The sequence below is a fragment of the Alexandromys fortis genome, unplaced genomic scaffold (assembly GCF_014885135.2).
Source record: "Alexandromys fortis isolate MF-2015 unplaced genomic scaffold, M_Fortis_MF-2015_v1.1 scaffold_79, whole genome shotgun sequence".
Taxonomy (NCBI): domain Eukaryota; kingdom Metazoa; phylum Chordata; class Mammalia; order Rodentia; family Cricetidae; genus Alexandromys; species Alexandromys fortis.
The window spans coordinates 6,316,469-6,330,178 of record NW_026067964.1 but is presented as its reverse complement, the minus strand read 5'-3'; the positions used below and the strand labels follow the sequence as shown (position 1 = coordinate 6,330,178).

Sequence of the window (13,710 nt, the reverse complement as noted above, 5' to 3'; positions counted from 1 at the left end):
TGACCTACCAGTGACTCCCTGTTTGGTATGGAATCTTCTAGGCTCTGTCTTGCTCCTCTTACTCAGTATGAGGGATCTTCCCTGGTGACCATTTTCATCTTTGCTTCACTCTGGCTTTTTAAGAGTGGCATGCTGACATCTCCAGGCAACTGTGTCTTCCACGCAACATGAAGAAAGAGGAACGTTCTCTCGAACGTTTAGAAACAGGCACACTTTCAGTCTAGGTTTAAACAAAGACAGTTGGTGAGCTCCATAACTGACTTCATGGATCAGTAAGTGGACGGAAAGCAGCAGCTGGGTGAAAGGGTTCTCTGTGGTGGGTATTCAAGCCGGGAGGGTGGGTGGGCATGAAACTGAGGACAACAGGAGCCCCTAAGAGCCTCTGTTCCATGGAAGAGGTCTCGCTAGCATGGCCCTCCTCGCTGCCAGTACTGTAGTTCTTAACTGTGTGTGTGCGTGGCATTTTATAAGCATCTCCTCATACCAAAAAAGTCAAAGTCAGGTTTTAAGTAAATGTTCTGTTATCCTTTGAGGAAGGCACACCACTTTTATTTAAGCAAAGAGACTTGGAGAAATGAAGAGACTTGTTCAAGGTCCCAGGGCCATTGGAAGGCAGCGTCAGAACGTGAGCTCTCTTCCTAATCAGCATCCCTAGCTCCCAGCTAGTATCCGAGGGCAGTGATTTTGAAACCCAGTTCATATTCAGCTCTGCAGTCCCAGTTTCGACACTGTATTAGACTCTCCCGGGACACTTGTAAGAAATGATGATGTCAGACGTTGTGAGGGACCGGTCCGCGGCAGGACTGAGTCGCCAGTATTCTGTCACCTCGCCTCAGAGGTTGTCCCATGCTGTCACTGTGAGTAGCCTGTGTAGTTAGGATTCTATGACGTGTTATTCAGGGCACTCTCAACCACCTAGCCCAGGTTCACAGTCTGACCTCGTGATACTCTAAGCCACAGGGATACTCTGCCTACAATAAAAAGTCATTGCCTGGGGCTGGAGAGATGGCTCAGTGGTTTAGAGCATTGCCTGCTCTTCCGAAGGTCCTGAGTTCAATTCCCAGCAACCACTTGGTGGCTCACAATCATCTGTAAAGAGGTCTGGCGCCCTCTTCTGGCCTTCAGGCATACAGACAGGATATTGTATACATAATAAATAAATTAATAAATATTTAAAAAAAAAAAGTCATTGCCTGGAGGCACTCAGCACAGGTCTTGGCCAAGGTTCTGGCTTGCACACCTGTTCAGCCTTAGTGACCGCCTCACGACTCCCTGTCTGCTATAGAAGCTTCCAGCCTCTGTCTTGGCTCCTCTTACTCAGGATGAGGGAATCTTCCCTGGTGACCGTCTCAGCCTTGCCTCACTTTGGGTTTTTAAGAGCTTCATGCTGACATCTCTAGTCAACTGTGTCTGTGAAGAAAGGGAAACGTTCTCTCAAATGTTTAGAAATGTGTACCAAACAGTATTGTCTCCCGGTGCCCTCGTGACATCGAGCAGCTAAGAGGAAGCAGCTGTGCAGAAGCCGTTCTTTGTGGGTGGGCGGCTAAACTGGGCAGGCTGGGAAAGCGCTGGATCTGGGGACACTAACAGGCCTCAGGCGCGCCCAGGCTATGGGAGGGTGTTGTCAGCGTGGCACCGCCCACAGATCGCGTTACGAAATGAGCAGATGGGAGATGGACGCTCCCCGCCAGTGTCTGAGGTGCCCAGTGTCCCCAAGCACAGGTACAGGCAAGGAAATGGTAGTCAGTGGCAGCTCAACCATTTGCACATCTGCCAGCTTCAGTTCCCAAGACCGGTGCCTATCACTGGCTCTGGGAGCGGCACCTTTGTAAGATCTCTTACAGGGTTTAACCTGGTTCTGTGCTAGGCTGCCAGGCGACATTTATAGACTATAGCATGGCATCTGTTCTAAGATGGGAGTCATTAAAGGAATTCCCGTGAAGTGTCCACAAGTCAACTAAAAATGTCCCTGCTTTTAAGGGGCAGCTGAGGGAGAAAATCGATAGAGCTGTTGTGTCGCTATTGAGTGGGGACATTTCTCATGGCTGTAAAGCGTCAGGAAGGGATGTTCTTTCTCCTTGGTGTCAGGGGACGCTCACAGTAGTAACATTTATTTAAAAAAAAAAGTAATACATTTTTCCATTCATACTTTGAATTAGGAAAACCTATAAAGAAATAAAAATAAGACTTTGCTCCTCAGTGATGTGTGATTTCTCTCCATTGTGGGGATGTTCGGAGTATAGAACTGAGGAGACATGGAGCATAATAGAAAGGGGAAAGAGCCATTAGCATCGAACAGCTCTGCTGGCTAGGTCTGGGTTTTCTGTGATACTCAAATGTCTAGTCATGATTTCCCAACAGGGACTTCATTTTATAGTCTTAGGATACTTGAAAGGGTCACAGTTAGGACTGGCTAAGTTGATCAGAATACAAGTCTGGAGTTGAGAGAATACCAAGGACATGTTGGGCTCCAACATAAACAGGGATGGGTGGAGGCTGACGTTGGGCAGGGCATTAGTGTGAATCCAGAGTCAGTGAGGTGAGAATGGCCCCTCTCCAAAGCCAAGGCCAGAGCGGGCTAGGCCTCAGGTCCGCAGACCTGTAAGGAACCCATCCTCAGATGCTGGCTGTTTGCTCTGAGCAGTGAGCAGAGGTTACAGCTGGCAGGTGTGGAGAAACTGGGTACAGCTTTCCATTGGAGGACTCCATAGTGGCTGCAGGCAGGGTCCTGATGGTGGTTGGAGTCGGCCTTAGATAATTGCTCCTTCCATTAGGCAACCATGTAGTTTAAAAACTACCATTTCCCCCCTGAAATTTAAAAACAATACAGAGGAACTGGAGAGATGGCTGTGTGGTTATGAACACTGGCTGCTCTTGCAGAGGACCTGGGTTCAGTTCCCAACACCCATGCTGTACTCACAACCATTTCTAACTCCAGTTCTAGGGGAACTGACACCTTCTACTGGCCTCTGTGGGTACTGCATGCACATGGTGCACAGACATACATGCAGGCAAAATACATGAATTTTTTTTAAAGAATCTTTAAAAATAATGTACTGATACTTCTGTTTAGTAATGTTTGAGAATTGGTCGTTCATAAATAAAGTACTCCTGAGAGCTGAAAGTTTGATTTATAGTGTTATACATGTGTATAAAATGACTGGGTGTGGTAGCGTACACCTTTAATCCAAGCAATGGGGAGGTAGAGACAGGTGAATTTCTGTGAGTTTGAGGCTATCCTGCTCTACATAGCAAGTTCCAGGTCAAGCTGGGCTACATAGAGAGATGCTGTCTTAAAATAAAGCAAAATGGGTGGTGGGGGAAGGACAGACAGACATGGGGCCTGGGGGAGTAGGGAAGCAGATAAAATGTTTCATTGGTCCCAACCTCATGAAATGGACAGCATTGCACATCACTGTGTCCTCCCGGTGACCCAGAGCTGTGCAATGGTGGGGGGCTCTTTACCCCACAGCAAACTGCCCTTGACTGCTCCTGATGAAATGTAAGAAAAGACAACATTTTTGTTGTTAAAAAAAATGCACGTATTTATTCTTGTATGTTATGAAGTTCTGGTCTGGTCAGCAAGCGGTGTGAGGCTTTTGCATGTGACAGTCACCTGACAGGCTAGCTTTAGCTCCATCCCTAAGGTTTAAGTGAGTGTAAGTCAGATTGCTAACAATATGGTCTTTGTGGTTTTATATTTGTATCCCTTTAAGAGGGATGGTCATATCATTAGCCACTATGGAATATTTATAGAACGATGCTCATTTTTTTTCCAATATTTAACAAAAAGAAGTACAATTTGTTCCACACTGAGAATTTGTGAATCCCTTTAATATTGATTTCAGAATCGTGTTCTCTTTTTAAGATTTTTTTTTCTATGTCTGTGTGTGTATGTGTGTGTGTGGGGGGGGTGTACATGTGTACAGGTACCTGCAGAGGTCAGAAGAGGGCATTGGATTCCCCGGAGCTGGAGTAACAGTAAGCTGTGAGCTGGCCTATGTGGGTGCTAAGGACCCAGCTCAGAACTCTGTCTTCTGGAACAGCAGAAAGCACCCTTAGCCACTGAGCCATCTCCCCAGGCCACATTTTTTCTCTGGCAAAACGACAAGAGCTTTCCATGCTCTGCTGCGTTTGTCTTCAGGGTTAGTTGCTATGGGGATAGGCTGCTCTCCCCTTCATCCCCTTCACCAAATAGGTTGTTATTTTGCTGCAAGTGGTCTGGCTAGGAGCGGACAGACTCACTTCTGTCCTCTTGGGGTTCTGACTGCTTCCAAGAATCAAACTGACATGAGACAGTCTACATTAAAAGTTACTTTAAGAAAAGAAGGTGGGAGAGCCACAGCAGTAGGTACAAGGGAGTGATCGCAGAGGGAGCAGGCCCGAGCCAGAGACCTCTGCGGGACTGGACGTGAATCAGCAACCTCTAAAGAAGCAGGTCCAAGCCAGCGACCTCCACTAGAGCAGGCCCAAGGCAGGAACCTCAGTGGGAGCAGACCCAAGCAAGCAACCCCTGTGGGAGCAGGACCAAACAACCCAACAACCCCTGGGAGCACTGAATGACCTCTGGGAACACCAAGTGACCTCCGGGGTGACTGAAACCACGGCCCTGACTGCACCACTAGGAACAACCATCTGAGCCTTGGATCCACTGGCACCTGGAGGATTGATCACCAGTCACAACCCCAACTACACCAATCAGAAGAAAAGATGGGTAGACAAGGTAACACACTCAACAGCACAAAAAGCAACACGACACCAGCAAAAACTAGTGGCCCTGAAACAGCAAGACATGAATACCCAAATATAAATGAAGCAGAAGAAAATGACCTAAAAATAACTTTAGGAGAATGTTTGAGGCCCTTAAAGAGGAAATGAAAAATTCCCTCAAAGAAATGGAGAAAAAGACAAACAAAAAATTGGAAGACATCATCAAATCCCTTAAAGAAAACCAAGAAAAAACATTCAAACAGATGAAAGAAACTATCCAAGACTTGGAAACCAAAATAGAGACAATAAAGAAAACACAGACTGAGGGAGATATAAAACAGAAATTATGAGAAAATTATCAGTAACCAGAAATGCAAGCAAAAACATCCAAATAGAAGAGATGGAAGAGAGAATCTCAAGCCCTGAAGATATAATAGAAGAAATAGACTCATCGGTCAAAGAAAACATTATCTAACAAAAGCTTAACACAAAATATTTAGGAAATATGGGACACCATGAAAAGATCAAACCTAAGAATAATAGGGATAGAAGAAGGAGAAGAAGTTCAACTCACAAGCACAGAAAATATATTTAGCAAAACCATAGGAGAAAACTTTCCCAACTAAAAGAAAGAAATGCACATAAAGATAAAAGAAGCTTACAGAACACCAAATAGACTGGGCCAAAAAAAAAGTTCCTTTGCCACATAATAATCAAAACACTACACCTACAGAATAAAGAAAGAATATTAAGAACTGCAAAGGAAAAATGCCAAGTAACATATAAAGGCAGACCTACCAGAATTACACCTGACTTCTCAATGGAAACAATGAAAGCCAGAAGGTGGTGGTCAAGTGTTATGCAGACATTAAGAGACTAGGATGCCAGCCCAGACTACTAGACTCAGCAAATATTTCAGTTACATGGACAAATATTTCAGTTAGATGGACAAAACAAGATATTACATTACAGAACCAGATTTAACAAGTATCTAGCCACAAACCTAGTCTTACACAAAGTACTAGAAGGAAAACTCCAACTCAAGGAATTTAACTACATCCACAAAAATACAGACAATAGATGATCTCACAGTATCAAATCCCAAAAAAGGGGAAAACTTATACATAATAACATCACCAACAACAAAAACTAAAATAACAGGAGCTGGCAATCACTGCTCATTAATATACTTTAATATAAATGTACTCAACTCACCTCTAAAAAGACACAGGCTAATAGACTGAATACAAAAACAGAATCCATCTTCTTGCTGCATACAAGAAACATACCTCCTGGTCCTGACATCCTTGCTCGTGTTTTCCCTCCATCTGCTCCTCATTGGGACCTTGGGAGCTCAGTCCAGTGCTCCAGTGTGGGTCTCTGTCTCTATCTCCATCCATCACCAGATGAAGGTTCTATGGTGATATGGAAGATATTCGTCAGTATTGGTTTTGATCCTACTTCATGTTCCGGCTTGGTGGGAGCCTAGCCAGTTTGGATGTTCACCTTCCTAGACATGGACGGAGGGGGAGGACCTTGGACTTTCCACAGGGCAGGGAACCCTGACTGCTCTTTGGATTGGAGAGGGAGGGGGAGAGGAGTGGGGGGAGGGGGACAAGGATGGGAGGAGGGGGAGGGAAATGGGAGGCTGGGAGGAGGCGGAAACTTTTTTTTTCCTTTTCTCAATAAAAAAAAAAAGAAAAGAAACACACCTCGACCTCAGAAAAAGACATCGCCTCAGAGTAAAGGGTTGGGAAAAAAATTCCCAATCAAATGGACCTAAGCAATAGGCAGGTGTAGCTTTCCTAATATCTAACAAAATAGACTTCAAACAAAATCAATCAAAAAAGACAAAGAAAGACATATCATATTCTTCACAGGAAAAATCTATCAAGAGGAAATCTCAATACTGAACATCTATGCCCAAATACAAGGGCACCCTCATATATAAAATAAACACTACTAAAGCTTAAATCACACATTAAACCCCACATACTAATAGTGGGAGATTTCAACACCCCACTCTCACCACTGGGCAGGTGCCTTGTGAATTTTAGTTCTGTCCCCATCTACACCTTGGCTGGTGCCTGGACTTGGTCAGTCTAGTGTCTTTTCTCATGTTATGTTTTGGGTCCTTTGTCATCTTTGAACATATTTGCCGAGGCGTAATTGGCATTGTGTAAAATTCACCCACTTAAAGTACACAGTTAACTAGGAAACTTCAGAGGTGTTTGATCATCATCACAGTCGACTTTTAAAATATTTTATCACTGGAGGGTATTTTCTGCCTGCTAGTAGAGCCTCATCATCATCCAGTCCCAGAATTCCCTGTAGCCTCAGACAGCCACTCACCTAGTTTCTGTCTCCGTAGATTTACTTCTTCAGAATATTCAGGTCAATTTAGCAATGCAAGATATGGTCCCTGATTGGCTCTTTTCATATTTTCAAAGCCCGACTGTCTTGTCACTGATTGTATTGTTGGTATGCACCATACCTAAACTATCCTGAATTTATTTATTCATTCATCGATTTGCAGACATTTGTGTTTTCCTGCTTCTTGTCCACTACGAATAACGGTGCAGGGAGCATCCATGTACATTTTACATGGACATGTGTTTTCATGGTTTTCTGCAATAGGAAGGCCAGGTTGTAAGTAGCTGTAACACTAAACCCTTCACACTGCTTTTCGGTGTCTGCATCCATCACTTACATTCCTACAAGAGCAGCTGAGGATTCTGATTTCTCCATAGCCTCGCCAACATCAGTGCTTACTATTTTAAATGCTCTAAGCATCCTAATGGACATGAAATTTAATGTCTCAGTGCAGTTTTTGTTTTGCAGTCCCCTGGTTATGAACATTGGTTACATATTTGGAAAAATACCTATTTAAATTCTCTGTGCTGAACTAAGTTGCTTTTTATTGTTGACTTTATGTATTCTGGATGTGGGTTCTTTACCACAGATATGGTTCACAGATACTTTTGGAGCCCTCTGTAGGTTCTGGAAATTACTGATACGAACCGATAAATCTTAACTGTCTCATGTTTTGTATCGAAAGCCTCCTTTCGCTTTTAACCGCTGTCTCCAAACTCTCTTTCCAGCCGCTGTTCCTCTACCTTGCTCTCCAGTCTGTCCACGATCCCCTTCAGGTCCCTGAGGAATACATGAAGCCGTACGACTTTATCCAAGATAAGCACAGACGTATTTATGCAGGGATGGTGTCCCTCATGGACGAAGCAGTGGGAAATGTCACCGCAGCCTTGAAAAACCATGGTCTCTGGAACAACACGGTATTCATCTTTTCCACAGGTCAGTCTGCCAGTAGGGCACTCCATCTCCTGGCAAAGCCTAGGATGTGGCATTCGGTAGGCGGAATGAAAACAGATCGGAGCAGTTAGCATTTCCTTATGAAAACAGGCGCTAACTGTGGTAGCGGAACCGCAGTGGCAATGTGAATAAGGAAGCAGAATTACATACCCTCGTCTCCTTTTGTTAATATTTGAGGATACACCAGGAGTGTGCTCAAAGACCAGCACTCACTGGGTGCATTAGTAGGCACCACACATCTACAGGGCGTCGGGATGGCAAGTCCCCAGAGGGCCTCGCCAGGCCAGTCATCTTCTGTGACTGCCACTGTTGCTAACGGAAGGGCTGTGTCTGGGCAGATACAGGCTGCGACACTGTAAAGACAGACTAGAAAAGGAGCCAATTAAACTTAGTCCAGAGTGTCCGGGTCCAGCCTCGATGAAATTCGTATGTTCCCCGGTAGGAGCACGAGGATTAGAATTATTAAGTGAAAGGAATATAGACATGAAAGAGACAGAAACACAGAACAGCATCGGGGGGGGGAAATTCGGTGAATACTGAACCCACCCACTTTTATTTTCACTCCAGGGGAGGTGGAGGCAACAGACTTCATTAACATGACTTAAGGAGTGGACCAAGTGTCCTCCACCTTTGGTCCAGGTGGAACGGATCCACTTCTCTATGCAAAATCCTAACTAGCCACACTCTAGGTCAGGATCGCTTGTTTGTAGCCACACCTGTGGTCAAAACTTTGAATGAGCAAGAATAAGCTCAACCTCTCTGACCTCCAGTCAGGTGGAACAGCTCACATCACGTCTGTGGACCCCCACACTGGAGTCTCAGAGCATAGGATTTTTTGTATTAAACTGGTTTTCTGACAATAAAAGTCACCAAGCACAGAAAAGGGTGACAGGAGAGTCCAACATCAGCCCCTGAGCTGACTGAAGACCGCTTTCATGGAGTCAGGGACTTTCTGAGCGGAAACCTCTCTGGTCATGATTCCCGTCGTCCACCAGAAGTGGTTTTCTTGAACTTCCCTCCAGTGGGACTTGGGCAGACATCTTTGTTTGCTCCTTGCCCTGAACACGCAGGCGGCATGTTCTGTGTGACGTACAGAGCGTCCCGTGATGACGCTTTTCTCATCGTGGACTTTGGGATTGTTAGACAACCCTGCCCCTCCTCCCCGCTTTGCAGAACCCCGATATTTCCTTACTTGATCAGTCTTCTGCTCTTAGTTTCTTGTTCCGTTTTTTTTACATTTCTTTTACTGTTTGGAAAATTTACTTACCGGTCTTTTCTAAACTTGGTGTTGAATTTATCTCATTCACTATTTTTTTTTGTAAACTACCAAGAACTCTTTCTTATTTCCTGGTAATTACATTTCTTTAAGTTTTTTTTTTCTTTATAGATGTAGAAGCTTATTCTTTAATATGTGTGCGTGTGCTTGATACATGTATGATACATGTATGTATATACATCATTACATTTACCATATTCACGCCATTCTCTATTTTAAAAGATTTATTTTGTATGTTTGTATTTTTGTTTTCGTCAGGCTTTCAAGTGAGTTAATTCTTCACATCCTTTTGACCTTGGCTAATACCAAACCTTTGATTGGAAACTCTGTGTGAGATCAGAGCTTGTCGTCCAGTGAGCTATACTGAAAGTGGGGGCTGGGGGTGGGCAACATGGCAAAGAATTAATCTGGCTGGCCTCATAGTTGTTTCTGTTGTTCTGTTGTTTTGCTTTGTGCTTAGTTAAGTATAGTTGTCAATTCTAGTGTGTTTGCGCATTTACTGTATACAATCTCAAGAGCCTCACATGTTTAGTTCAAATAACCCTCACAGCAGTTCACTCCCTGAGGACTGTTCCCTCATCTTGCTGATGTGAGACCGAGACCCCAAGAAGTTAATACTTAGCCCATGGTTACACCGCCATATCTGGGCAGTTCTGACTTTCTGTTTCAGGCTGTGTAGCATTTTCTGGCCTCAACGATGGCAATCTTGTTTATCTAAGACAAGATCTTGTTGCCATACAGCCAAGCTGGTCTGAGTTCTCAGTTTCCCTGCCTCAGCCTCTTCGGTGCTGGACTGTATGTATTCATCACCATCCCTGGTGAGTTGATAATGTTTGTGTTCTCTTCCAACTTCTGACACAGCAGAACTGTCTCCACGGTGGGCTGCAGTGACAGGCTGCTAAGGGCACAGTGAGTCGGTGGTTGGTGTGAGCTTTAGTGCCAGCTAAATACTAGAGTTTTCTAAGTGTTTCCTATATTGATAAGGGTTTAATATAAGATATTTTTTCACAAAAAAGAAAGGAAGAAAGACATCTTATCTCTATCCCTTTACAGGGTGTTTTATAATCTGGGGGTCAACCTCAGTTTACTTCATTTAAAAATCCCTCTATAGCATTTTTGATCAATCTGGTGTTGAAGGCCTTGGAGTCTCTAGAAACACTCGGAAAAGGAGACCAGGAAGCTCAACATCGATTTATCAATTATTCATTGGAAATGACCTCATGACCACAAAAATTGGAGACTATGAGTTAAAAAAAAAACTCAAGCCTTGTTGCAGAGATTATGATTACACGGTTTCTGGAGAGTGATTTCCTGAATATGGATTAATATGTTACTTATGAGCTAAAGAGTGCCCAGAAGTGAAGATGTTTACTCTGGAAACTGTTACACATCTCAGTGATTCTCATAGGAATAATAATATTGGTATCAAAGATGTCTGGGAAGAGCTGGAATCATTTTTTTGTATGATATATGAGAATGAAAAATATTTAAATATCAATGTCTCCTTTGTGTCATGATTTCAGATATGTATATTTTAAAATAGAGTTGAACATTTTATAAACATCTGAACATTTTATTCAATTTAGCAAAAATAATATTTGAAGCTTTTCACTGCAAACATGGTGATCACCCTATAATAGGGCTCTTGTTTCCTGATATGATGATGTCTTAACAGATGTATTAATCCTAGGTCATCTTTGCTTTGGGGGCTAAATGCAGCTTGATGATGTCTAGACGTTTTAATAATGCTCCTAAATTTGATTCGGTGGAGTTTTAGTTAGGATTTTCACATCAGTTCACAAGTGAGAGTGCGGTTGTTTCCTTTTTCACTGGCAGGCTTTGCTGTCTTGGTTGAATCACATGACAAAATAATGAGGATGGTTTCCCATCTTTTCTACGATCTGGAGCAATGGGCAGTCCCTGGAGCCTTCTTTGGAGGCTCTTTAAAGGTTATCTCCATAGTTTACATTTTTCCTTACTTGTGTCTCGATATGAGTCTCCAAATGTTTTCAGATTAGTTTTCCCTGAGATACAGTGCCTGCCTTGATCACACCTTCAGATGATTCTCCATCCCAGGAAAGTTTCCCATATTTAGCTCGCTGACTTGGTCTGCTTGAATTGAGGAGGGGGAAAATCAAACTTTTAATAGGTTGGATTGCTAATCCAGCTTCTTTTCTTATCCCCTTTTGGTTTTCTGTCTTTCCCCAGTCTCTCTCCCTCCCTCCTGTATTTCTGTCCTTGCCCCCGAGTCTGTCTCCCTCCCTCCTGTGTTTCTGTCCTTTCCCTCAGTCTTTCATGTGTTACCAGCTGGAGGTTTTGCCGTTTTGGCTCTGTCCATCAATGTTTCTGGTGGAGATTATTTGTGACTGTGCTTTTAATATCTTTGCATTCCTTCCCTTCTTTGCTCCGTGCCCTTCTCTGCCTGGTTTCATAGTAGGAGTGACCACTGTGTTAAGTCCTGACTGCACACCCAGGCACCCTCTAGTGTTTGCCTCCACTTACACTGCCCTTGCTCATAATGTAAGTGGGGCAGCTCAAGGTTCCTTTGTGAGCTGGTTCCCAGTCTCCATTTTATCAAAGAAAGAACCCTGACTTCAAGAAGCTGAGAGATTAGCTACATGTCAGACACAAGAGAGCCAGAATTCTTCAGGTCTACTGGGGTCAATATCTAATTACCTATCGATTGTCCTTTAGCTCATCTCCTTGTCTTTTATCTCCTTCTTGGCTTTCTGAGCATCAGTTCCCAAAGCCAACCTCTCCCCAAATCTTTCTGAGAACTTAAAAGTCTTTATTTTTATGTCGAATCATTGCTAACTTTCTCCCAATGTAGTGATGTGCAGTCTATGTGCACAGCACGTGTGGCCATCTCTCTGTGCCCTGGCTAATTCTGTCCCACATCTGTGGTTGGGGTCAGGTTGATAGACACGGCTCACTGGGTTCCCAGGCCCTCTAGGAGCAAAGTGTATTCCACCCTGCACAAGCCGTTTCCTTCCCTTCTGGTCATTGGTCCTTTGACCAGCCCAGGTCACTATGACCTGACTCCCGTCAATTCCATTCTATTACTGTCTTACTTTTGGAAATAGCCCAGGAAACCCTTCCTTCCTCCCATCCCATCTTCTAGAAGTGATTAAGACCTCTTAACTACATTTATAAGGTTAAAGAGGTAATAATTCTTTCTTTGGTTATGTGCAAAATTAGTACTCCTAGCCTTTCTCCTGCCTCCATTCAAGTAGGTGAAGTGGCTCATGTCCAGAGACCAAGTAGCACAAGTTAGCCCTGTTTCCTCAGTCCAGCATCCCTGGCTTTAAACTTTGTGAAACTTTCATGATTCTAGGATTATAAGCTATTTCCTATTGTCATGCCTGAGCTATGGTTAGTTCCCATCTTTCTCTGTTTGTTTTTAGCTAGTTATTGGCTAAAAGAAGCAGTGTTCATCACAGTCCAAAGGACAAGATGTTAGCCTGGACTCCCTTCTTTAGGGCTCATCTTTCTACTTGCTAACCTTCAGGAGTGAGAGCCAGTTCTTGACTAGCTAGACCCGTGGTTCTCAACCTTCCTAACATTGTGACTCTGTAATATGGTTGGTTCCTCATGCTTTGGTGACCTTCAGCCTGGAAATTATTTCATTGCTGCTTCTTCCCTGTAATGTTGCTACTGTTATGGATTGTAATGCAAACATATGTGTTCTCCAGTGGTCTTTGAGGGGTCGCAACCCAGAGGTTGAGAACCACTGAACTAGACCAGGAGACTGCGAAGAAGAAACAGTGTCTTCTTGTACATGTCTACGCCAGCTCTTCCCAGAATAGCTAGTCTTACTTAGGCTTTGGCGTTAAGGAGAAACCTAATTTACGTTTCTTTCTCCAGAGGGTTTTCTGCTGCTCTCGACAGTTTATTTCCCGAGGTTGTATTTAGTAACGAGCAGAACAGTGTGGTTGCAACCCAGGAGAGAGGGCCTGCGCTGAAACCATGTGGTTCATCTTTTCCAGTTTTCTTACTACTTAGCACTCCTCTTCCTTGTAAGCGCTTGAGGGTTTGTGCGGCGTTGGATGTGTTAGAGAGACCACAAAATGCACCAGCCTCTTGGTGTCCAGCTTGTGCTCCATGCCAGAGAGAGGCAGGTTCTAGGTTAGGGTGTCATGAGGGGCTTGCTCTCTTCTTGAAGTTCCCCTTATAATCTGAGAGAAGTCCACAGGACATCTCATCCTTTGTCACCTGCCCCTTGTCTGAGGGCTTGAGGTGACCATTATCTGTCATCATCTTAAGACCATCACAGTACTGATTTTCTGGAGTGTTAGTGGCCCAACACTGCACATATACTAAATGCTGCTGAATCCAGCCCTTTAAAGTGGCTAACTTCATGTCTTATGAATCTTGCCTTAATTTTAAAAGTGTAATGC

The 13,710-nt window shown here is 43.9% G+C and overlaps 1 protein-coding gene across 1 annotated transcript in view; it reads left to right on the top strand.

Annotated features, from left to right (window-relative positions):
* Arsb (arylsulfatase B) overlaps nt 1-13,710 on the top strand; it is a 157,439-nt gene that overhangs the window by 20,464 nt on the left and 123,265 nt on the right. The window contains exon 4 of the mRNA XM_050153857.1: nt 7,812-8,019. Within this exon, the coding sequence (XP_050009814.1) occupies nt 7,812-8,019 (208 nt within the window). The remainder of the gene's footprint in view (nt 1-7,811; nt 8,020-13,710) is intronic.